Source organism: Rhinolophus hipposideros (genome assembly GCF_964194185.1).
Source record: "Rhinolophus hipposideros genome assembly, chromosome: 11".
Lineage (NCBI taxonomy): Eukaryota > Metazoa > Chordata > Mammalia > Chiroptera > Rhinolophidae > Rhinolophus > Rhinolophus hipposideros.
Window position 1 is genome coordinate 63102462 of NC_138057.1, and position 24343 is coordinate 63126804.

The window sequence follows — 24343 nt, forward strand, 5'->3', positions numbered from 1 at the left end:
TCTTCTTTAGTGAATTGCTTGTTCGTATCTGTGCCCAAAACAAAGTATTTTCTTATGGCTATGTATTAAATCATAATGTTTTAGATGTCTATTTTGTCATGAATATTTTTACTTGGTATTAATATTCAGTTTATGGCAATTTTTGACTTGTTAGAGAAGTTTTCATATTTTTGTAGTCAGATATATTTGTTTCTTTTGTGGATCCTTAAAATTTTTATTTAAAAAATTTTTGAAAGTGTACAATTAAGTGGTTTTTAGTATATTCACACAGTTGTGCAACTATCACCACTACCTAATTGCAGAACATTTCATCATGCCAAAAAAACAATCCTATATTCATTAGGAATTACTCTTCATCCTCCCTCCTCATCATCTGTCCCTGTAGATTTGCTTATTCTGGGCATTTCACATAATGCTTTTGTGATTTTTGATCCAGCATGCACTATTTTAATTATTGCAGCATGGAATCATATACTACATGGTCTTCTGTGTCTGGCTTTTTTCACTTAGCATGTTTTCAAGGTTCCCAAGGTTGATGTCAGTCTTTAGTTTTTGTCCCCTAATTATGTTTGGTTTTGCTACATCCTTTGTCTTTTTTTGAGAAGCCACAGAAACTTAAAATTTATTTGGCCATAGTACACCCTAATTCACTGTCTTCAGCTAATTTCCTAGTCAGCTACTGGTTCTTAACATCATTAGGCATGATGAACATTACTTTGAAAAGTTTTACTAGAGTAGAAACATATCTTTCTAGTCTAAGTTTTAGAGACTTTACTAAGAATAGACTTTAAATTTTTCCAAAAGCTTTTCCTACATTTATTAAAATGATCATATGGCTTTTAGTATTTGACATTTCTATGATATAGGGTAGGAGTAATTTTACTATGGTTGAACAATATTTTCATTCTTGTGGCGAAAACCATATTCCATTTGACTGTATTGTTTATTTATCTTGTTGTTAACTATTTTATGTTTGCACATGAATATTCCAAAGTTAAGAAGTAGTGTTTGAATATGCCAGATTAAAAAAAAAGGCAGATATTTGGGGCCAGGCATATTTCAGTTTTAATTCAAGTTACTCTGTGACCTTAGGCATTTTTCCTTCTTATCTTCATATGCATTATTTTTTTAGATTTTTAAACTTATGAGTATGGAAAATTTTATATCTTGCTTTTTCCCTCATTTAACCTTACACCATATGCATTTTCCATGTTATGATTTTTGAACGCCACATAATACGTAATTCAGAAATGTGCTTAAGTTAGCATAGAGGTCTTTATTGTTGGACCTTTCATCCATGTCCACATTTTCACCAATAATGATAATGCTTTGATGAACTTCTTTATGCCAAAAACTTGCTTTATATTAGCGCAAAGCATATAAAAATACTTTCAAGGATACACCTTGTCAAAGTGCCTTCTAAATTTATTAAACCAATTTACATTTCACTGACAATGTATAAAATTTTCAATTTCATCCACATTTGCCAGCATTGTTTATAAACATTAAAAATAAATTACTGCTAATCTGATAGACAAAATGGTTTCTCACTGTTTGAATTTGCATATCATATTGGTGAGGCTGAACATTTTCTCACACACATATGAATTTATTGCATTTCTTTGGTGAGTTGTCTGTTTTTCTGAATTGCATACCTGTTTTTCAATTACATAATAAAGATATTATAATAAAAACATTATTTCTTGGTCCATCATAAAAATGTGTCTACATTTTGATTATTCTTTTAATGAAATCCAGACTTTTTATTTAATTTACTTATGCTATGGAATCTGCTCATCACTCCTACTTAATTTTTCTCTAACTTCTAGGTTTAGAAGGTTTTTATATTAGCCTTCAAGTTCTTCTTGGGAAGAACTCTAAAACACGATCTTTATGGTTTTAATATTGCTATTTAACTCCCGAATGCACCTTGAATTTATTTTGTTACATAGTAAGAATACAAATTAAAAGATTTTTACCAATTATCCAATGCCAATTCGATAATTTACCAATTATCTAATCAATACTTCTCTCACTTTTTTCTATTTTATAATAAAAATCCCACTATTGACTTCTTCTTGATCATTTATGAGTTTTTAAATAGAATATTTGAATTTATATGTATAGACTATTGCATTGATGCTTTTGTGATTCTTGATCCAGCATGCACTATTTTAATTATTGCAGCATTTTTTATTTTTAGTAAAGATGGTCCTTTTCCTGATTTTTCTTTAAAATATTTTAATTTTCCTTTTTATTTCTTAATGAACATTAGAATACATAATTTGGTCATTCCTCCCTGCTCTCCACCCCCCGAAAGAAAAAGTCCAATATGGCAATTAGGGATGGAATTACATTATGACTACAATTTATTTGGGAAAAGTCAACATCTTTAAGACATGTTGTTCTCTCACCCAGGAAATTCAATTCCTCTCATTCTTTGAGCATTTATAAATGTTTATAGATATAATTTAATAATGTTCTTCCTTGTGACCACATAATTTCTTATTTATATAATATATACATACATATGCATATATATGTACATACATATATTACTGATACTGTGAATAAATATTTTTCAGTATATTTTCGATTTATAAATGACATGCAGGAAAGCTCTTTGCTTTTGTATATTTATCATGTAACCATCCAGTTTACTGGACTCAGTGTTTCTTGTAATGGATTTTCATCTTGCAAAATATATTATTGTATCTTTGGCCAAAATGAAAATTGTGGCTCTTAATTTTCTAATTGTTATACCTTTAATTTGTTTTATAAATTTATGTACTATGGCTTTGGCTGGAACTCACAGGATGATGTTTAAGATCAATGAGGATATCAGGGATGCTGTGGATGCCTGGTCATGGCATTGTACACCAGAGGCTGGACATTAATGAATGCCAACTATAATTTTATGTGTATAATGTGATGGCTCAGTGTGAGGTCGGGGTGGTGGTGGATGGGGGGGCTCATGGTGTGAGGGATGTAAAAACAAATAAAATAAAATAAAACTAAAAAAAAAAAAAAGATCAATGAGGATAGCCTGTTTGCTTTGTTTCTCATTTAAAGGAAAGCACTTAATGGTTCACTGTAGGACTGGTTCTAGATGGTTTGAAACAGATGTGGTTTGGTAAGCTGGACTAACACTTTACTTCTATTTTGGAAATTCAAGAATTCGTTGTGAATATAATCTATACTGAAGATTTAAAAAATAACATTCTTCAACAACTTTTAGTATTATTGTTCTCATAACTCTACATCTGTAGACCCTCATACATTTGCAAACCGCACCTGGATGGTGCGTTACTTCCTTGTACTGTCTGTGTAATACAACTAATTGATTTACTGTGAAATATAGATCTTTTAATCTATTCAAAGCAACCCAATACACATTCTATTTAGTACTTTCAGAACTGAGTTTCGTTTTCAATTGCAGTGGCTTTCATGAGCTTAAATCTTCTGGTGCCACCTTTCTTTTTGTTACTTGGATTTTGAGATTTATTGTATAATTTTATGATTATAGATGACAAAGATCAACATAGTTTGGAAATTGATAGGATATAAATAAACTAAATAAAAGGTATACTCATAAGCATAAGATTGGTCAAGAGAGTGAATGCCAGGAGAAGAGAGGAGTTGTCAATAGCTGAGGGAAGTGCAGGGCAGTGAGCAGAACCACTAGGACAATCACAATCCTGTTTACCATTCCTTCATTTCTTTACAGTGTTACAATGCACCCTGTACCCTATGTGGGAGCAGTTCTCCCAGAGGATGGAGATGCATTGATTATGATTTTCCTATTTTAAACAAAACCTAGTATTTGGCTTTATTTTCCAGAAGTCTGGGGAAGTCTTCATCCTGGTAGAAGTATAATGATGGACTTAGGGGAAGACTAAGGAACAGCACAGCTCTGCCTTGGGCAGATTCAATTCTTTTTTTGAAGGTGGGACTAGGAGCAGAGTTCTGGGGAACTTTTTCCATTTGCCTTTTTTCTTCCCTGTCCCTTACCTCCTATTCCTATCTCTTTTCTCCCAAAGCAGTGAGTTGTACGATTATGACCCAGTAAGTGCTCTCTGTGAATCTTCCAGTTCTAGCTTTTTTTTTTTTTAATTCCAGATGTGAGAAGGAAGGGGAACACTTTATATTGTGAATCATAGTCATTATGCCTTTCCCCCCATCCACTAAGTAGATGCCTATGGCTTTCCAAAAGTTGGGAAGTGAATTAGTCAGGCTGCTGTTAGTACCAGGACAGCATTCTGTGTGGAGAGTAGTAGGTCCAATAGTTATTGTTACACATATTGTAAAGAACATGGAACTAGAATGAAGGGGGTCTTCTTCATTGTAATTTCTTGGTACACTACATGTGACCCTGTTTTGTGCCAGGAGCATACATGAAAAATCATTAATGCTTTTCGTTATTCTGTGGTCACTTCACAAAATGGCACCATCCAGCAAAACATTATTTAGTAGCAAAATATATTTTAATTGAAAAATCATTTTAAGTAACTGAATAAAAATGTGTACCAGGAACTTTCCCAATCGACAGCAGAGTATGTACATTTCAAGAGAGTGGAGCAGCATCTATTTAATATATTTTTATATAGAAAATACAGGCATATTTAAAAATGGAAACATGTAAGAAAGTATGTCACAAAGAATAACAAAATATAACACAAAATAAAAAAGTAAACCCCAAATAACAAGTTTACTCAACAAAACAAGACCCAGCACCGTGTTGGAATTTCTTTGCGTAAGTTCCAGGATGCCCAGGACTCTACCAGGAAGAGATGATCCTGCTTTTAGGAGAGCTGGTTGCTTGTGCAGTGGTTAAAACCCAGTCCTCCTTTTCCTGGAACAAAAAACAAAGAGATTCAACAGAAAGGACTGAACTGAAGAGGTAATAGCCCTTTGGGGGCTGATTAAAACAGAATTAAAAGGCTCCGATACCTGGGCATTTTCCGCGGCATTGTTTGTATGAATGGGAGTAATTCCTTGAGAGAACTAAGGGTCATGGAGAACCGGTGCTAACTTATGAAAAGGTCTGATAACGAGCAGACATGAGTTTTAATCCTGGTTCTGTCACCAGTTTCCTATTTGATAATCCTTTCTTCTGTAAAATGAGGGATTTGGACTTCGTGAACCTGAGGATCACTTACAACATTAATAATCTCTGGTTTTTATTTATGGTTTTCATTCAGGATCAACTTTCTGAAGAGGCACATAGATATTAGAGGAAACACAGTCTCTTTCTTAGGGGTTGAACTATCTGGGAGCAATACCAGGCCAGTCTTCTTCATCAGTAGGAAAGATTACAGATTGAGGGATTTAATGGATGCCACAGGGTATTTATCCACCAGCTGTCACAGATGCCTGGAAATTGCTCCATTTGTCAGCAAGAATTTATTGAGCATCAATTTTTGTGCCTGTGCTAAGTATGAGAGACATAATCCTGAAGGCACTTAATCTCATGAGAGAGAAGGAAATAAAACGTTATTTGCAAACATTTATTGTTTGGAATTCTCAGAAAAGCTTTCTCCCCCTCCCATTTCAGGGAATTATATTCCACTTTTCTTTTTTTCTGGGAATTGCCAGCCTCTCCTCCCCTTTACCCAAAGGTAAGGTAAAGGTTTTGACAAAATAACGCTTCATGTTAGTACAACATAACCCAACCTAGAACCACAGCTTACTGATCCGTGGTGGGCCCTTAAATCCATCTGGACCAATTAGTTCAGTTCTTCTCCTGGATTTTTAAACTGGGTCAGGACACTATTTCTGTGGATATTGTAGTATGACTTATAAAACATGGGAGCTGTACGCAATTCTGTCCTTTGTAAACTGAACAGCAGAAAAAGCCAGAGAGAAGATGGAACGGATACTGGAGAGAGAAGGTGAGACAGGAGATGGAGAGGCTTCAGGTTGCTCAGTCTGATCCTCCTGATGTTCAGCCTTCCCAAGTATTTGGGTTCCACGCAAGGTCCCTCTATTGTGATAACAAATTCCTTTCTTTGCTTAAGCTAGTTAGAGCTGCAATAAGAGAGTCCTAACTAATATAGGTCTTCTAGAAAAATGGATCACAGAATAAAGAAGGCGGTGAGGGGGACGGATTCCCATCCTCTGGGTTGAAGCTGACTTTTCCTTGAATGTGGATACACTTCTTGGCTTCAGTTGCCATATTTTTTTTGGATTCCTTTAACAAACTTTTACATAGAAATGTAGATTTTGTTCTCTTAGACAGTATTTTCACATAAGCTATTATAATAACTACCCTTCCCCTCATCAAGAAAGACTCCTTGGGGAGTATTTTGAAGTTAGGGAACCACACAAACTCTGGGTTTCCTTTCCTCATCTGTTTGAAGGAGTTGAAATATAAAGTCGAATATTATAAGAATGTTATAAACTTTTCCTGTTCTTTTCGAAGTCAGTGTCATTCTTATTCCTTTCATCATTTCCTTTTTTCTCTTTCTCCCTTTTCTATTTTCTCTCATTTCCCCCAGATATCCATTTAAGTCTGACTCTCATTTTTTTATATTTTTCCAACTTTACTCTCAGGTAAAACTATGATTTTTCTCTTGGAAGCTTCTAAATATGCTTGTACAATCCAAGTTTGCTCTCTGGGGTTCAGTTTATCTTTTTCTCTCTGCAGAGACGGCATATGCTTGAGGTGATATGAGGAAGTTCACTGGCACAAGACAGATTTTTCATTAATTAGGTTTGTATTTAAGTAGATTTTTGTCTTTGCAGGTTGACTTTGACATTCCAATCAAAATGAAATAAAAGGGGGTTGGGGGGTGGGAGATGAGGGTAAAGGGGGTCAAATATATGGCGATGGAAGGAGAATTGACTCTGGGTGGTGAACACACAATGGGATTTATAGATGATGTAATACAGAATTGTACACCTGAAATTATGTAATTTCATTAACAATTGTCACTCCAATAAATTTAAAAAAAATGAAATAAAAGGAAATGGAAAAATAAGGGCTGTTTTCAGTTAACTGAATTTCCCATTTTTAAAAACGAATATGGAAATATCCTTTTGTTTTTAATGATTTCTATAAGATGGAAGTATATGTATACTATATAAACCTAAGTGATGTAATACAATGATGTACATTGCAAATTAAAATAAAGTTGGTATTATTCCAAGATTGCAATATTTATGAGGACAATATTTTAATACTGAAAATATTTTATCCATGGTATAATGCAATATATCTGACATTTCCTGAGATTTAAAAAAGTTTGAATCTTGAGAAAGAACAAAGCTGAAGACATCATGTGTCCTAATTTCAAACTATATTACAAAGCTACAGTAATTGAAACAGTATAATATTATCATAAAAACAGGCACATGGATCAATGAAACACAGGAGAAAGCCCAGAAATAAACCCTTGCATATACAGTCAACAAATTTATGACAAAGCATCCAAGAATGTGCAATGGAGAAGGATAGTCTTCTCAATAAATGGTGTTGGGAAAACTGGATAGCCACATGCAAAGAAATAAAACTGGACCAATATCTTACATCATTCACAAAAATTAACTCAAAATGAATGTAAAACCTGAAATCATAAAACTTCTAGAAGAAAACATAGGCAGTAATATCCTTGACATTGATCTTGGCGATGATTTTTTGGATTTGACACCAAACGCAAAGGTAACACAAGCAAAAACCAATAAGTGGGACTACATCAAACTAAAAAGCTTCTGCACAGCCAAGGAAACCATCGACAAAATGAAAAGGCAACCTACTGAATGGGAAAAGATATTTGCAAATCGTATATCTGATAAAGAGTTAATATCCAAAATATATGAAGAACTCATACAACCCAAAGCCAAAAAACAAACAATACGATTAAAAAATGAGCAGAGGATTTAAATAGACATTTTTTCCAAAGAAGACACATGGGAGGCCAACAAGTACATGAAAAGATGCTCAGCATTACTAATCATCAGGGAAATGCAAATCAAAACCACAGTGAGATATCACTTCACACATGTTAAACTGGCTATTATCAAAAAGACAAGGAACAACAAATGGTGGTGAGGATGTGGAAGAAAAGGAACCCCTGTGCATTGTTGGTAGGAATGTAAATTGGTGCAGCCACTACAGAAAACAGTATGGAGGCTCTTCAAAAAAATAAAAATAGAAGTACCATATGATCCAGCAATTCCATTTCTGGGTATTTATCCAAAAAAACAGAAACATTAACTTTAAAAGATTTATGCACTCGCATGTTCACTGCAGCATTATTTACAATAGCCAAGACATGGAAACAATTTAAGTGTCCATTGATATTATAGAATGAATGGATAAAGAAAATGTTCCTATCTACTTATCTACCTATCTACCTATCTATCTATCTATCTAAAATGGAATATTATTCAGCCATACAAAAAATAAGCAAATACTGCCATTTGCAACAACCTGGATAGATCTTGAGGGTATTATTCTATCTGTCACACAAAGACAAATACCTTGTGGTCTCACTTAAGTGTGCAATCTATACAAACAAAAACAAAACACCCACAAACTCATAGATACGGAGAACAGATTGGTGATAGTAAGAGACTAGGGTTAGGGGGGGTGAGTGAGTGCAATGGATGAAAGTAGTCAAAAGGTACAAACTTCCTGTTGTAAAATAAATAAATCACAGGGATACAATGTACAGCATGGTGACTATAGTTACTAATAATGCATTGCATATTTGAAAGTTGCTAAATCTTAAAAGTTTTATTACAAGAAAAACTTTTTGTAATTATGTATGGCAATGAATGTTCACTAGACTTACTGTGGTGATCATTTCACAATATATATATACAAATATCAAATATCATATTTGACACCTGAAACTAATATAATGTATGTCAATTAACAATTTAAAAAAAATCCTTAAATTATTTTTATCCATTTTCCCTTCGACTTTTTTTGGTGATAATCTTTTCTCAACCATGGTATTTACCTAGTTAGACATTAGAAACCAATTGACAGAACATATACTTACATAAATTTTCTTATAGTTCATTAAATACTAAATATATATACACTAAAAATATGAAAAAATTTTTGACTTGAATATAAACATTTCTTATCATCACTTTCAATATTATATTTATTGTAGTCAGGAATGCAAATGAAAATCAATTAAATGTATTTTTATTATTTATTTTACAACCTTGCATATGAAGGATACAATCTTCTGTTCGAGAAGGCAGTTAATTTATTAGTTTAACTAACCTTTGTTTTGTTTTTTTTTGGTAGAAAATTATGGAATGCTTCACAAATTGTGTGTCATTTTTATGCAGGGGTCATGCTGATTTTTCTCTGTGTTATTCCAATTGTACTATATGTGCTGCCCAACTGAGCACAAAATCATTTACTTTTCAGATATCAATTGTTTTATTTGTCAGTCCGTAATATTTCTTTGTGTTGGCTTTAGTTCAAAGGTACAGAGTGTATCTCAACTTGGACATTTTTGGCTACAAAATGTTCACACTCACACTAGCGACACCTTTTGGCTCTTGGGACAACTTCACTTGAAATTTGATCTCATCATGTTATAAACTTTAGTTTTTGGTTTCTTACCTGGAACAGTCATATCCCGTCCATGCTGAGAGACAATGACACCGGTTTGGTCTTACGCATTTTCCACCATTTAAGCAGGGAGACTGGCAAACGGCTGAGGTGAAAAAAATCATGCGTTTAGTTAATTACTACTTAGCCCTTCTGAAGACATCCATGAAAGGATGAAGAATAAGATTTGACTCTGTTTACTGCTCTGGCAGCCACCATTCCTTACAGACTGTTGGCATGAAGCATTTCTGCCACTTGGTTTGACCTCATGTCATTATGTGGCACCACCTCCCGTTTTTCCTTCCAAGCCAGTCACATTTCATATTTAAGCCACGGGTTAAGTTCTACCTCTGTATTGAAATCTTTGCGGATAACTTCAAGTCCACGGATTTTTTTTTTCCTTTCTTTAATCTGTTCATTGAGGCAACCAATTGGACTGTAAAATTTGAACTGTAAAATTTTCACATGCTTCATTAGACTGTAAATCTCTAAGGGAGGTAGCACTGAACTGACTGATTGAGTAATCACATCAGACATTAACTCATGACAATAAATCAGGCACATAGGTTGTCTAAAATAACAGATGATTCAAAAGCCCTTTCTGTTTGCCAGGAAACACATTTCATGACTTTTGCCAGCTTAAATTGGAATCATAGAACCTGGATTAGAGTTAAAAATGAGTCACAGAAGAAACCCCAAGTGAGCACCTGAAGATTTGCTATATAGACATCTTTCTCACAAATCCACAGTCTCAAAACCAAACTCTTCATTTGCATGAATCTATTTGTTAAAAACAAAAACAATAAAAAAAAAAAAACACCTAAGGATGCTAAAACTGATAAAGAACTAACACCAGACAATTTAACATATCAAAGAGAAAGGAGAATGCCCTATAGGAAGAAAATAAAATGCTTGAGGGAAATGAGAAACATTTCGGTCTCATTATTTCAGCCTCATTAGGGGTTGGAAAGATAAACTTCCCTTGATGAAAAACTCATCTTTGGTGAGATATAAATTAATGTCACTTCTTTAGTGACTCATTCATAAAATATGGGGAAAAAGTGCTTTTTTTAAAAAAATTATTTATTGGGGTGACAAGAAAAAGTGCTTTTTTACCAGGCACTTAATAAGCACTGGGTGGGAAGAAAGAGGACAAGAAGTAAAACACCAATCTTTGGCCTTGGGGAGTTCTCTGGGAGCCTTAAGACTAACAGTAGGCAAACAGAATGCATATACTTGCAATGAAATAAAAGAAAATTAAGAAACAAATTCAGCCTCTGGTACATTTTCCTTTTCTACATTAGTGGATGGCTCCCGTTTGGCTTTAGGTAGTGTGACTGCACATATTATTTTGCCTGTGACAGTAACTTTCACTCCCATTTCCATGGTTTACTTATTAATAGTGCCCCTGTCACTCACAAAAATGTCCTAGTTGGAAGCTAAATTATATGGTCGCCCAGCCTTAGAACTCATGACAAGCTCTGGTATCAGCAGTCTGCTCTGTTTTACATTTTACCCCACTGGGAAGCTGGTATAAATATTGTTTACAAGAGAGACGGTGAAGTGTTAGAGCTAATACTAAGTAAATACAGCAAGTTTCATTCTTTTAACAGCTGCCTAAAAACTTGGAGATTAGAAAGGTAAAAATGTATCATTTTAACTGAGTGATTTATTAGACATTTGTTGAAAAACCTATCATATGCCGGCAGTATACGCTAGGTACTGAGGATATAAAGGTCACAAAGAAACATTCCTGCCTCAAGAAGCATGTGATCTCGTGGGGGTGGGGATAGATTGATAATCAAAGATCAATAAGCAATTAAACAAATAGCAAAGTATATTGGGATAAATGCTATTTTTGAGATAGGCAAGGGTTGCTAATGGGACGTGCTTGTCAGCCATCAATCAACAACAGTTCATTACTTCTGTCCATGATAAGGAATGATCTCTTTGATGAGTTTTTTTCACTTTAACTTAAATTGTATTTATTTAGAAGCTTGTTCTTTCTAAATAGTTACCATGAATTTTGTCATTTAACTTCATAGAGATTAATTATAACTATTCTTCGGAACCTCTGCATAATGTTGTCTCTACATTCTGAAAAACAGGGCAGATGACAGGCAGGAAGCTGATGACGAAGTCAACCTGGCTGCTCTTCTTGGGTATGTGAGCCCGAAAGGTGCCTCTGAGGCAGTCACAGAGGTCAGCACTGAGACCACCGTTCAAAGGGCCATTCTAAGGCCTTCTTGAGACATGTAGGTACCCTTTTTTTTCACTGCTATTTTTGAATCCGAGTCCCACTCTTCAGTGTCCTCTAGGGCTTTGTGGAGCCAAGTCGCCAAGAAAACAGACTGTGAGAGGAGGCTTACCTATATGGCAGCGGGACCCAGTCCAGCCAGGAGGGCAGTCACACCGATAAGGGGCCACACAGCGACCACCATTCAGACAGGGAAGAATGCATATGGCTAGAAAGGAGTCGGAAAAGGATTGGATCAAAATACACACACGCAGATATGTTAAAAAAAAAACATTTTCAGGCGGACTAAAACCTTGTATGACCCGGTAGATAACCTTCATGTCTGTCTTGCTTATTAATAAGTATCACTGGGAAAACACAGTTAGGAAAGTGTCTGGACCCTTAACCTGATGCAATGGCTAATGCCAAGTGCACTCCTCGGTGAGGACACACTGTAATCAACATCTGCTAAGTGCTTTGCCTTCCCTTCACAAAATAAGCAGAATGTTCTCCATCTATTATAGTGTCAAATTTCCATTACAGATGACATAGAATGCTTTAATAGGGTTTGGCTGTCTTGAGGCTCTCTTCTTGTCGTGAATTAAATGTGAGAATGGGAGCCAGACCGCTATCTTGTAGGCTGATGTTGGCAACACATTAGTGGTGATGGGACGACTCGCCCTTTGTTTCCTTGGCACTGAGGGCCGACGCTGACTGAATCAGCCCTTCCCTACACCCTCCACGGCAATCATTCCTCCTACTCGAAATTACTGAGCTCTGTCAAGAGGCATAGTCTTGTTTAAAAAGGAGTGAGATGATCTATTGCTACTTGCTACTCAAAACATGGTTCTCCAACCAAACGCACTGGCATCACTTTGGGCTTCACGAGCAACGCCGAATCTTAGGTCCTAACTTAGACCTACTGAATCAGAATCTGCATTTCACAGCATCTCCCAGACGGGCTGTATGCACATGAAAGCTCGGGAAGCTCTGGTCTAACCCAGGAGGGCAGACACATGCTCAGTGACCTGAGTGGCCTGTTGTTAGGGCACCCAGAGTAAATGTTCACCGTGTCTTTGGACAATTAGCACGACAGCAGGTCAAGTGTGAAAGCCCTAAGCGGGAAGGAATGATGGGGAGAAGAAAGAAAAAGGCGATTTCTCTTCTTTCTTAATTGTGGTGAGAATATTTGCTTTGGTGAGTTGTTAGCAACTTAAATTTATTTCCATCTTATATTTTTCTTTCTAGATTAGTTGAAATAGTTACACTTAAAAAATTTTTAGAATCTCTTATAAAATGTCTGATCTTAGAAAAAACTGATACGGACCAATGGCCATCACACTGCTGACTCTTAAAGTGGTTTACATACACCATTCCAAATGAAACATGAAATCATTTTACCAGCACATATTTTTTTAAAGATACTAAAACAAAGTGTCGTTTAGACATAAAAAAAGACAACATTTAAAATCACTTACATCTCCTGGAAGTTCAAATTGAAATTTATTTTTATGAGGATCAAAATTTTATATTAATTTACCAAGCAATTTGTAGACATGGGAGTGCCAACTTTCCTTCTTTCCTTAATTGGGAACTTTCCTTAATTCATTCACTCTCTCTTAATGAAAGAGAGTGAATGGTGGGCTGCAAATATTATCTGCAAAGTACAAGGTTAGGCCATGCCATGAATTGGTAGCAATGAGTAAGACAGTACATACACAGACTTCAGATGAAGGAAGACAAAAGCTAGGAAACCCTCCATGGCAAGCTCCTTCCCCAAAAGATTCCTGGAAGTTTGTGCCAAGAGGAAAGTGGGGATAACTTTGATGGATCTTGATAACTGTATTTTCAAGGTCACTAATATTCTAGATCTTCTGCTACTAATTGACATATTCAGAGCAGCCCTAGCCGCTTTGTCTGGTCTGCTATGGGATAAGCAAGCTAATTCCTGCCGCCACTAAAGCTAGTTCGTAGTAACTCCCCTGAGTCGGCAGCTTCCATGAAAATGATCAGGACTCAAAGTAGGATTGGAGGACAGACTCACGTTCTTCACAGAGGCGCCCCATCCAGCCGTCTGGACAGGAACAAGCATTTGGGCGTTGGCAAATACCTCCATTCTGACATGGGAATCGACACACAGCTACAAAAGAAGAAGAATGGTCATAAATCTAGGGAACTACGGAAGGGCAGTTGTCAGGAAACTGCATTGCTTGCTTACATTGTATAATACCATGTTTCTCCAAAAAGAAGACCTAGATGGACAATCAGCTCTAATGCGTCTTTTGGAGCAAAAATTAATATAAGACCTAGTCTTATTTTACTATAAGACCGGGTACAATATAATATGATATAATATAACATAACATAACATAGCATAGCATAACATAACATAACATAACATATAACATAACACAACACAACACAACACAACATAACATAATATAATACCGGGTCTTATACTAATATTTGCTCCAAAAGATGCATTAGAACTGATTGTCTGGCTAGGTCTTATTTTTGGGGGAAACAAGGTATATCCTTGAGTCAAGTTTTAAGGAAGGAAAACAAAACCAAACCTCAAGATTTGGTTGGGGATGAACGTGAGGGGCTCAAGAGGGCCATAACAAGCATAGGCAGTTCTGAGAATATGGCTTTCCAGGTGTTAGTAATTTGGGGATTTAGGGTACAAGGGGTCAAGGTGGTTTATACAAAGGATAGTCTCTTTTGATCTGGACCAGGGGAAATGCCCCTTCCAGAAGATTTGAAAATGTGCTTCCAAGAGGGGCCTGTGATGGCCAGTAGCTCTCTGGTCCTGCCACTGTCCCTCAGTATCTTAAAACAAATAAGTGAGGAAACAAGCAAGCAAGCGAACACACACACACCATCATCACTGACTTCTGACTCTAAGTGAAACCTGGTCTATTCCTTGAGGATGCCATTCAGCAAGAGGAGGCTGCACATTGTCTTATATCCCGTGTGTTGGTGACCTCGTATTTCATTGTTGCTTCCAGACAATTACTATCCTTTCTCCTGCAATAACCCTTACCACTTTTGAGGTTCATGCCATTCATTCATTGGTTTTCTTAATTCTCCCTGACCCTATAAGTCATTTGGTCTTTTTGCCCCAGATCCAAATCTGATCATTGTCCTTGTGGCCATGTGGACAACCCATCTAATAACTTAGTTATTCTTTCACTTCCTCGGTTATGCCTGTCATACTTACTAGTATAGTTTCTGACTTTCAGTAAACATTTGTAGAATTAATGGAATTATTATCATGATTTTTAAAAAAAATCATATATTAGAAAAGTATACATTTTAGAAGGACACTTTACCGTCTACCTCTTTCTATTTTGCAGAATTTCACGCCTAGAATCTAAGAGTTCTGTGTGCAAGCTTTCAAAACTCATACCCATAAAGGAAAATGACACAGATGTCAAGAGAAAATTTAAAGCCAAGAAAAAGTAAAATAGCACGCATACTGGTTGTTGGTTACATCAGACTTCCATGTACATTTCCCTACAGCTTCACTAAGAAATAACCATTCAAATGTTGTCTTACCTCTGCAAGTAGGAGGTGATGTCCAGTTTCCACTCTCTAGGCAAACGCTCCTTAGGGGACCCTCCAACATGTATCCACTGTAACACGAGTAGGTGATCATGTCCCCATACTGATAATGAACGCCTCGAGCAATTGCATTTTCTACATGAGTTGGTGGACCACACGAGATTTCTACAGGAAAATAAAACAATCAAGCCTGTGCTACTCACCCAGCAGTGGACGGGAAAGAACGCAGTCTCATCCCTAAGACTGAATTAATTTTAAGAGCAAAGATAAAACACATAAAGGTAACCTTTTCACCTAAGCATATCAAAAATTAGGTATGCAAGATCAAAGGTTTTCTCTTCTCATTCCAGTATTGAAGCTGAGCTGGTTTGCAAGAAGTTTGTAGGAGATCAAGAATGAGCTCTTGCACCTTGCCAGAGATGTAGCTGCAAGAGAACTTAAATGCTGGGTGCTTAGCAAATTGAAAGGGTAGAAGCATGGGGATTACTTGTAGGCCATTATTTTAGAATAAAAATCATTCATTGCAGTACTGTATATCCCATCAAGCCTGTTTTAGGAGTGCCTAGAACAGTGCCAGGCATGCAATGGGCCTTGATACATATTTGAAAAATGAGCAAAGGAAGGACTATTGTCTCTAGGCTATAGATACTCTCAATTTACACATCTTGATGGGGTTTACGACATTCAAGGTTTCTCATTAGTTTCCCTTCTTTTGAGACTCTAAAGCAGTGACTCTACTTTTGGAATGTGTTAGATCAAATGACAAACCTCCCTTTGAAAAATTTATATTGTATATTTAAATGAAAATTTTTATAACTAATTTTGCTTTGACAATTTCATGAGAAGCCTTGAGATAACTAGTTATTCTGTGGTGGCTAGTTGGAGACAGGACTCTCATCAGTATCCATTTTGCATAAGTCTAACTTTTAGATGAATCTGCATGAACTAGCTTTAAAAGGTCACTTAGTGGATATAATACTACTCAAAACTTGTCAGAGAGGATGACGAATTTGTACCCATCTTTTAACATTTTCTTTTCCTTCTAAGGTGGATGAAAATATTCATTCAATTACTTGGATATCGAATATGTTTTAATGCCTACTGTGTATCAGAAATTGGAAAGAAATAAATGAATAAAATGCTGTCCTTTTGCTCGGATAAGAGGGGAAAGATAAAGAACACTGCAATACAACTTAAAAAGCTATAGTAGAGCTCTGCATACTGTACTGCAGAGAAATGGAGCAACTAATTTGAATTAGTTAAACTGAATATAAACCAGCAATATACTATAAGTTACTATTACTAAGTTGAGTGTAACTGATTATGCTCAGGATTTTCAGGGTATGAATCGCAGTAAAAGTGGCATTTGGACTACGTTACAAAGCTTGAGTGGATCAGAGAAAAAGAGCTCCCAGGTTGGGGCAGGGGCCTGTAGAAAGTCCATGGGGAGCTGACGGTAGGTTTTTATACAAGTGGTTGTCAAAGCATGGATTTCGGGCCACTTGTACGGGATTTAGCCTTGGCTTCTTATTTAAAAATGTCAATTTCTGGGGTTTCTAGCTTATGACTGCATCTTACATACTTTCTTTGGGCAATTCTCTTGCACACTAAATTTTAATCACTGATTTGTAGGAATACGTAATAGGAGGAGGCAAAAGGAACGAGAAAAGTGGCTGCTCAGGTTTTTTAGGCAAGATATTTTCTGCTAAGCCAAAGACTTCCTGCCTAATAGAAAACACCAAAGAGGGATTGAGGATAGCAAACAATCATGGAAACAGTCTTCTTCTCTCCAAGGCAACCGTGATCCTCTCAAGAATATTGAGGAATAATTAAGCGTGCACTAAATAAAGCACCATTTGTAATGAGTGCATGTCTCTCCTGCTCTTTCCTCTACTGGCCTGAGTGGTAAGCCTCAAGGAGCCAAGACCAATCAGGCAGAATAAGGCCACTTGGCCTGTTTTAGTTCAGGCTGGTGGCTTTAGACTAGAGGGTCAAGACCTATACCTGGTTAGTTCTTTCCATTTTTTTAGGGGTAGATCTCGTAAGGATCTAGAACCCAAATCCCAGTTAAAAGTATAATACACACTTGCCAGGAGTAAAATAAAAATTCTAATGCTACAGGAGGCTGCCAGTTGAAAATTCAGGGACTTGGGTTCTTGGTGTATCTCTTACTATAAGGAGATATTACTAATAGATACCAATTCACTTATTCTTCAAAACAAACTGATCAGATAGGTATTATTGATGCTATTAACACGAGAGTCCTAAGTCTCAGAGAAGTTAGGGTACTAGCATAAGTTTAGAGTTAGAACATTCTGAGGCTAGAATTCGAATCCAGGTCTTCTCTGATTCCAGAATCCCTATGGCCTTCAGTATGCACATTTCTTATCTCATTAGTTGGAATGCAAGTGTTCTGAAGACGCAGGTCATTGTGGACACAATAGATTCTTATACTATGTAGCCCAGTGCCTTGCATCTGGTTAGTCTCAATGAATATTTGTTAACTGATTGCTGTAGAGGGAGTACCTTGAACTACAAGGAAGTCTGGAGGGCAGGATGTTGGGCAGGGAGATGTTTTAAGTGTGGGAAGTGTCAAGAGTTACCATAAGGCAGAAAGAGACGCCGCCAGATTACATGGCCTAGATCAACATGGTGCTAGCCCAGAATTTCTCAAGTTGTGGTTCTAGCCTCAGCAGTATTGCCATCAGCACCACCTGGGAACTTGTTAAAAATGCAAATTTTCAGGCCTCATCTACTGAATCAGAAACTCTAGGCCTCTGGGGGAGAGGGGGACAGCAATCTGTTTTTCACAAGCCCTCTAGGTGGTTCTGACGCAGGTGGAGAACTACTGCGGAATAATTTTTGTCTTGCAAAGCATTCATAGCTAATTAAAGGATAGTTTGGGGTCTCTGACAATGTAGAGAAAAGTATGTATTTTAGATTTAATATCTTGGTTGTTCTTAGAACAGCACATTTGAAAATCTGTTCAGTGAATCCTGGTCAGGTAGGTTTTAGCGTATCTCTGGAAAGTTTTTTTCTTTTGACGTTTGGAATTCAAAAATCTTTTTCTGAATTTTTAAGATTGTCAACCTATGAGCTGATAAGCATGATAAGGCAGAGATCTAAGTATCTACAATTAAATTACTTGATTGAAAATAATCTCACAAAGATGAGAAAACATTCTGCACGAATGCAGTGACCTAGATTCCACCTGTCGACTTACTTTCACATCTTGCACTTGTCTGTGTCCACGTCTCGTCGGGATTGCAGGTAATGACGCCTTGGCCCTGGAGCAGGAAGCCTTCTCTGCACTTGATAGACACATTCTGATCGACGTAGAACTCCTTTTCAGAGAGCAGAGCATTCTCAGGGATGACAAAAGGGACAGGGCATGGATTTGCTGTTAAAAAGGAAAGAAAATGCTTACTGATATTTTCCCTCTTTCCTTACTTGATTTCTTTGAAGGCAGAGGATGAGCCCTGAAGGAGGTGAATTCTCAGTGGTGATAATGTGAGGCTTAAAAATATAGAACTTCAAACATTAAACTCAAAATTGTTTTGCATTCCCATGAAATTATTTGTAAGGATGAAAATCAGATAAGATCTCAAAAGACTAAGTTGTTCAACCACAAACGCATGGTCCTATGCCCCTAAGATAGCAAATTAAATAGTTGTCTGAAGTTGTATTTTTTAGATTGTCACAGTATTTTTTAGATTGTTCTCTGATCAGCACTGGGGAAACCAAAGGCATACTGGAAATGAGGAGTGTATCAAACATTCCCTTAGTAGCTAAAGAATATTAAGAAGAGAGTGAGTGCTTCTCACTGTCACTCTACTTTCTTTTACTGAATATCCTTCAGAAGGATGAACCAGAGAATCATCAGACACATCTAAGTGACCTGAATATGACTTCAGACCCACACTATTTTAAGCAGGGCATGAGAACTTAAGTTATAGAGTTTGCAAGGCTTACTGACAAAAATGGATTCATTTTTAAAGGTCTGCAGGAAAAACGGGAAATGATAGCACAAGGATTTCTTAGTGCAAATGTGTGGAACACATGTCAACACATATTTTAGGCAATTTCAGTTTTTTTGTTTTTGATTTTCAGTGGGCACAAAGGAAGTCTTTGTGAGCGAGGTAGGCGTCAGTGGAGCCTTAGAGGCTGAGTTACTGCGTTACAATGCTTTAAACGGTAACCAGAGCTTTCTCAACTTATACCTTGAGAATTTTTTCATTCCAGGGGTTCTAATTATCTTTACTTACTATATTTATACATACTTTATTAACATTGCACATTTCCCCAAATTCATTATACGAGGTCTGACAATTAAGTTTGCGAACTTGTTGCAACGATGTGGCTAAACTTTTTTGATATCAGAGGAATGATTCATTATGAATTTGTACCAACTGGACAAACAGTTAATCAAGTTTACTATTTGGAAGTAATGAAAAGGCTGCATGACAAAGATAGACGAAAATGACCTGAACTTTTCACCAACAATTCATGGCTCTTGCATCACGACAATGCACAAGCTCACACGGCACTGTCTGTGAGGGAGTTTTTAGCCAGTAGACAAATAACTGTATTGGATTACCCTCCCTACTCACCTGATCTGACCCCCAATGACTTCTTTCTTTACCCAAAGATAAAGGAAATATTGAAAGGAAGACATTTTGACGACATTCAGGACATCAAGGGTAATGCGATGACAGCTCTGATGGCTATTCCAGGAAAAGAGTTCCAAAATTGCTTTGAAGGGTGGACTAGGGGCTGGTGCTGGTGCATAGCTTCCCCAGGGGAGTACTTCGAAGGTGACCATAGTGATACTCAGCAATGAGGTATGGAGCACTTTTTCTAGGGTGAGTTCGCGAACTTAATTGTCTGACCTCAGTCATACATACATTTATATCAAAACTTTTTCATTAAGTTGCATTTTTCTCGTAGTGCCTTAAACTTGTAATCAGCCAAGGAATATGATAAGAACTGATTCTCAGACAGGATATTTTAGAAAACACAAGTAGATTGTTAAAATACCACATAGTATTTGATTCGGATATGCACAGATTGCTTTCTCTGGATCAATTGCACTTATCAGTGGAGTTTCTTCTAGGGGAACTAATCATGAAATGGAATCTAATTAAAACCTCTCCTCAAGTCAACACACACGTTTGCAGAGAGGCACTGGGTGGCTCCACGTTCCATTTTCAGTGCAGAATGCCCCAGGCGTCCCTTCAAGACTGTAGCCTCTGTTGCAGGAATACACCACGCTGGGTCCAGTGGTCGTGTTTTCAACTTCCGCTTTCCCATTCAGAAACCCAAGTGGAGCTTCACATCTGGTCTCTAAAAAGAAAAAGCAAAGCCTCATATTAGATGCTTCTCCCAATCCTCTTGCCTTCTGCTATCACTGCTGAAGGTACTCAATGCACCTTATACAATGTTATAGCCTAGTCATGTGTGAGGCACAATGGTAGGCATTGAAGGAGGAAAAAAATCCCAGCACACATAAGTTTTGGATTAACACACACAGGCAATTAAATATGGCTATTTTGCCCAATTGACTCCAGCTGTCTTTATGTATACTGCTGCCTTTTGCTGTTAATCATGCTGGGGGTATGGATGAACAGTTGGATAAAACAAAGGAATTCTCCTTTTTGAAGTGGCTATCATGGCCAAGAACCTCCCAGACATTATCATATTTATTTCTTACAATAGAGTTGACCTGATAAAATGCAGACCGGCCAGTTAAATGTGAGTATCGGAAGAACAACAATTACATTTTAGAATAAGAATGCCCCAAATACTACATGCGATAGATTTATGTTAAAAATTATTTTTAATCTGAAATGTAAATTTAAATGGCTGTTTTTTTCCTCTGCGAAATCTAGCAATCTTATTCATGACAACATTGAGACGATCTCACTTCATAGGTGAAGAAAAGTGAGACATAGAGAGGTTAAATAATTTGATCAAGGTCATATTGCTTGTAGGGGGAGATAAAAGATAAAATCATTGGAAGTATAAAGAACAGGGAACCACGAGCTTGGGGAAAATTAGGATACAGGACATTTTATATGGCTTCTACGGATATACAGACTCCATAAACTGATGGGTAGTTTTCGTATACTTATAAAGAATTGTTTTGCACTTGTAGAAATGTTATTAACAGGAACGTGCTAGTGGGAAAGCAGAGTCATTCCTTCTAGAATCTTAAAAAGTAGGTTTGAGTCTTAATTTTATGATCTTGGTGAAGGTGGAGGATGTAGTGTAGACTAGTGATTCTCAACTTTGGCTGTACATTAGAGTCCCTGAGAAGCTCTAAGTCCTGTCTCAGACTAAATGGACCAGAAATACCCAGCTTCTGGTATTGGCTTAAAAGCTCCCCAAATGATTCTAATGCTCACTCAGAATTGAAAGCCATTCTACTAGATGCTAACTGACTTCTTTGGGGTTTTTTTTTCAGCCCAGTGAGTGCTGGGACCACGGATCCTACTCTGTTTCCCCGAAAATAAGACCCAGCTGGCCCATCAACTCTAATGCGTCTTTTGGAGCAAAAATTAATATAAGACCTGGTCTCATTTTACTATAATATAAGACCGGGTCTTATCTAACATAATATAATATAAAGCCAGGTCTTATATTAATTTTTGCTCCAAAAGATGCATTACCTGAGTGTCTGGCTAGGTCTTATTTTCAGAACACGGTAACTTTGGCTGTACCTTGGAACCACCTGGAAGCTTTAAAAACGTATTGATGCAGGGTCACAGAGTCTGACTTAACTGACATAGGGTACAGATTTGGCAAGGAATTTTCCAAAGCTCCCCAGGATAGTCCAATGTGTGGAAGGCTAAAAACTATAGGTCCAAGGCAGTGCTTCTCAAACTGTAATGTGCATAGGAATCATCTAAGAATCTTGTTAAAATATCAATTTTGATTCAGTAGGATTGGGGTATGGCCTGAAATTCTGCATTTCTATCAAGATCCCACGTACTATTGACTGCTGCTGTTCTGTGGGCCACACTTTGAGAAACACTGGCCTAGGGAATCCTACTGACTTGAACAGACTTCCCTAAAATCTGATGGATACAGATATACCAATATATTAATATTTAATAATTTAGTAAATATTATATAAGGATCTTTCAAATCAGCTTGCTCAGTATGAACACTTCCCACCCCCTGAAATATCTCTATTTTTATATGCCTAGGAAAAAAGTGCACAATAAAATATATAAACTATCAATAGTTTTTATCCCTGAGTGGTGGGATTAAAACTATTATTTTCTTTTTGCTTATTTGTGCTTTCTAATTTTTTTTGCAAAGAACTTGTATCACTATTTATTAATCATTAGAAAAAGAAAGAAAACAATAGGATTCAAATAGAGATTTTTATTACTATCTTGCATTTCAGAGATGGTAACTATACTTACCATTGTCATAATTTGAAAAAACCTGCTGCAAACTGAAACAATCCCTTCATGTTTCCTACGCAGATACACATTTGTTTTTCATTCCTCACTCCCCTCCCCTGGACATATGTTCACACCCACACTTTTGATCATGAACAATTGAGATAAAAGATACTATTATCAGGAATGCCCAATGATACATTTCTGTGACTTGAGATGTTACTCAGTGTTTATAAAAAGTATTTTTCAATATAATATTTATACAAGTTTTTGAGAACTAAAAACAGTCATATACCCTCCATTGAGTTTCAACCATATAATGTTTTTTAAAAGATTTAAGATTACTGTGTACATAAAATACACTCATTAATCTACCCCAGAAAATATGGTTGAAGCAACAGGGAACAAAGATTCAAGTGCCTCGAGTTCCAGGAAAGCTACGCCACCACGTTAATTTCTGATATTGGGCAGGTCACTTTACTTCTAGCCCTATTTACTCGTTTAGCAAGGTAAATACATCACATTTATCTTGATCTAGTCCAATCTAGTCCAGGTACATTGTCTGAAAAGTCGCTTAGATGAGATTATCTAAGAGGCCCCTTCCAGTTTGAAAATTTGATGACTCCCCCAGGATTAAGAAAAAAGAAATTTAAAAGCTTTCCCCATTGATTTGTAACTATTGTATCTAAATACAGGGTCTTTTGGCAGAAGAATCATATGGACTATATATTGGAATAAAGTCATGTGAATTAACCCGCATCTTGTTAAATATACTTGGCTCTTCCCAGAGAAGGAGTTAATGTAAAATTCCATGAAAAATGTAAATATTCACTTACTTGACATATGTGCCAACATCACTTTAAGAAGATGTCAGCATTGGCCAGTCCTGTCACCAAAAAGCAACAGCTCTAAGCCTTCTAATGTCTAATTATTTGCGGGGGGAAGGGGGGTGGGGAACCCTAAATGTGAATAAATTAATAATTAACTAGTTTCTAAACACAATGCTTGCCATTCCAGTCAGTCATCTTGTGCTCTCCAATTTAATCATTAATCTCAACTACAGTCTTTGACTCTTTTATTAGTTTGGTGTCCTTGAGCAAAAGCCCATTAAATGCTGTCATACAGTCTGTGGAGTCAGTCTTTTTTTTTTTTTTTAATTACAAAGCTGATTTCTAAAAGCAACGCAGCCACACTGTTGTTCTGTGTCCTCAGTATAATTTTTTGGGACTGCTAAGGGCCATTTGACTTACTTTTGCATGTTGCCATCCCTCCACTCCACTGTCTGTTCTCCTGACAGAAGCGTTCCCTGTTCCCCTGTGAATGAATGAGAAAAGGTCATTGACAAGATTCTAACTCTATGAAAAGCTATTAAGGGAATGCAGACTAACCTTAGCTGTGAACTTGAATCTCTTGGCATTGGAATGCTAAATAAATTCATTAAGTAAATATAGTTGAAGGGGTAGATTTAAGCTTTCAAAATGTTTTCATCAAATTACTTCAAAATGCACACTGTAGCTGACTAGTATAATTAAGGGATTTTGTTTCACTTTCTATTTA

The 24343-nt window shown here is 36.6% G+C and overlaps 1 protein-coding gene across 1 annotated transcript in view; it reads right to left on the bottom strand.

The window, feature by feature from the left end:
- Positions 1–3347: 3347 nt before the first annotated feature.
- Positions 3348–24343, bottom strand: part of SVEP1 (sushi, von Willebrand factor type A, EGF and pentraxin domain containing 1) — a 153427-nt gene continuing 132431 nt past the window's right edge. The window contains exons 41-48 of the mRNA XM_081065226.1: positions 24037–24100; positions 20547–20720; positions 18601–18777; positions 15372–15542; positions 13858–13953; positions 11947–12042; positions 9590–9683; positions 3348–4852 (exon numbers count right to left, since the gene is read on the bottom strand). Of these exons, the coding sequence (XP_080921352.1) occupies positions 4831–4852; positions 9590–9683; positions 11947–12042; positions 13858–13953; positions 15372–15542; positions 18601–18777; positions 20547–20720; positions 24037–24100 (894 nt within the window). The 3' untranslated portion in view covers positions 3348–4830. The remainder of the gene's footprint in view (positions 4853–9589; positions 9684–11946; positions 12043–13857; positions 13954–15371; positions 15543–18600; positions 18778–20546; positions 20721–24036; positions 24101–24343) is intronic.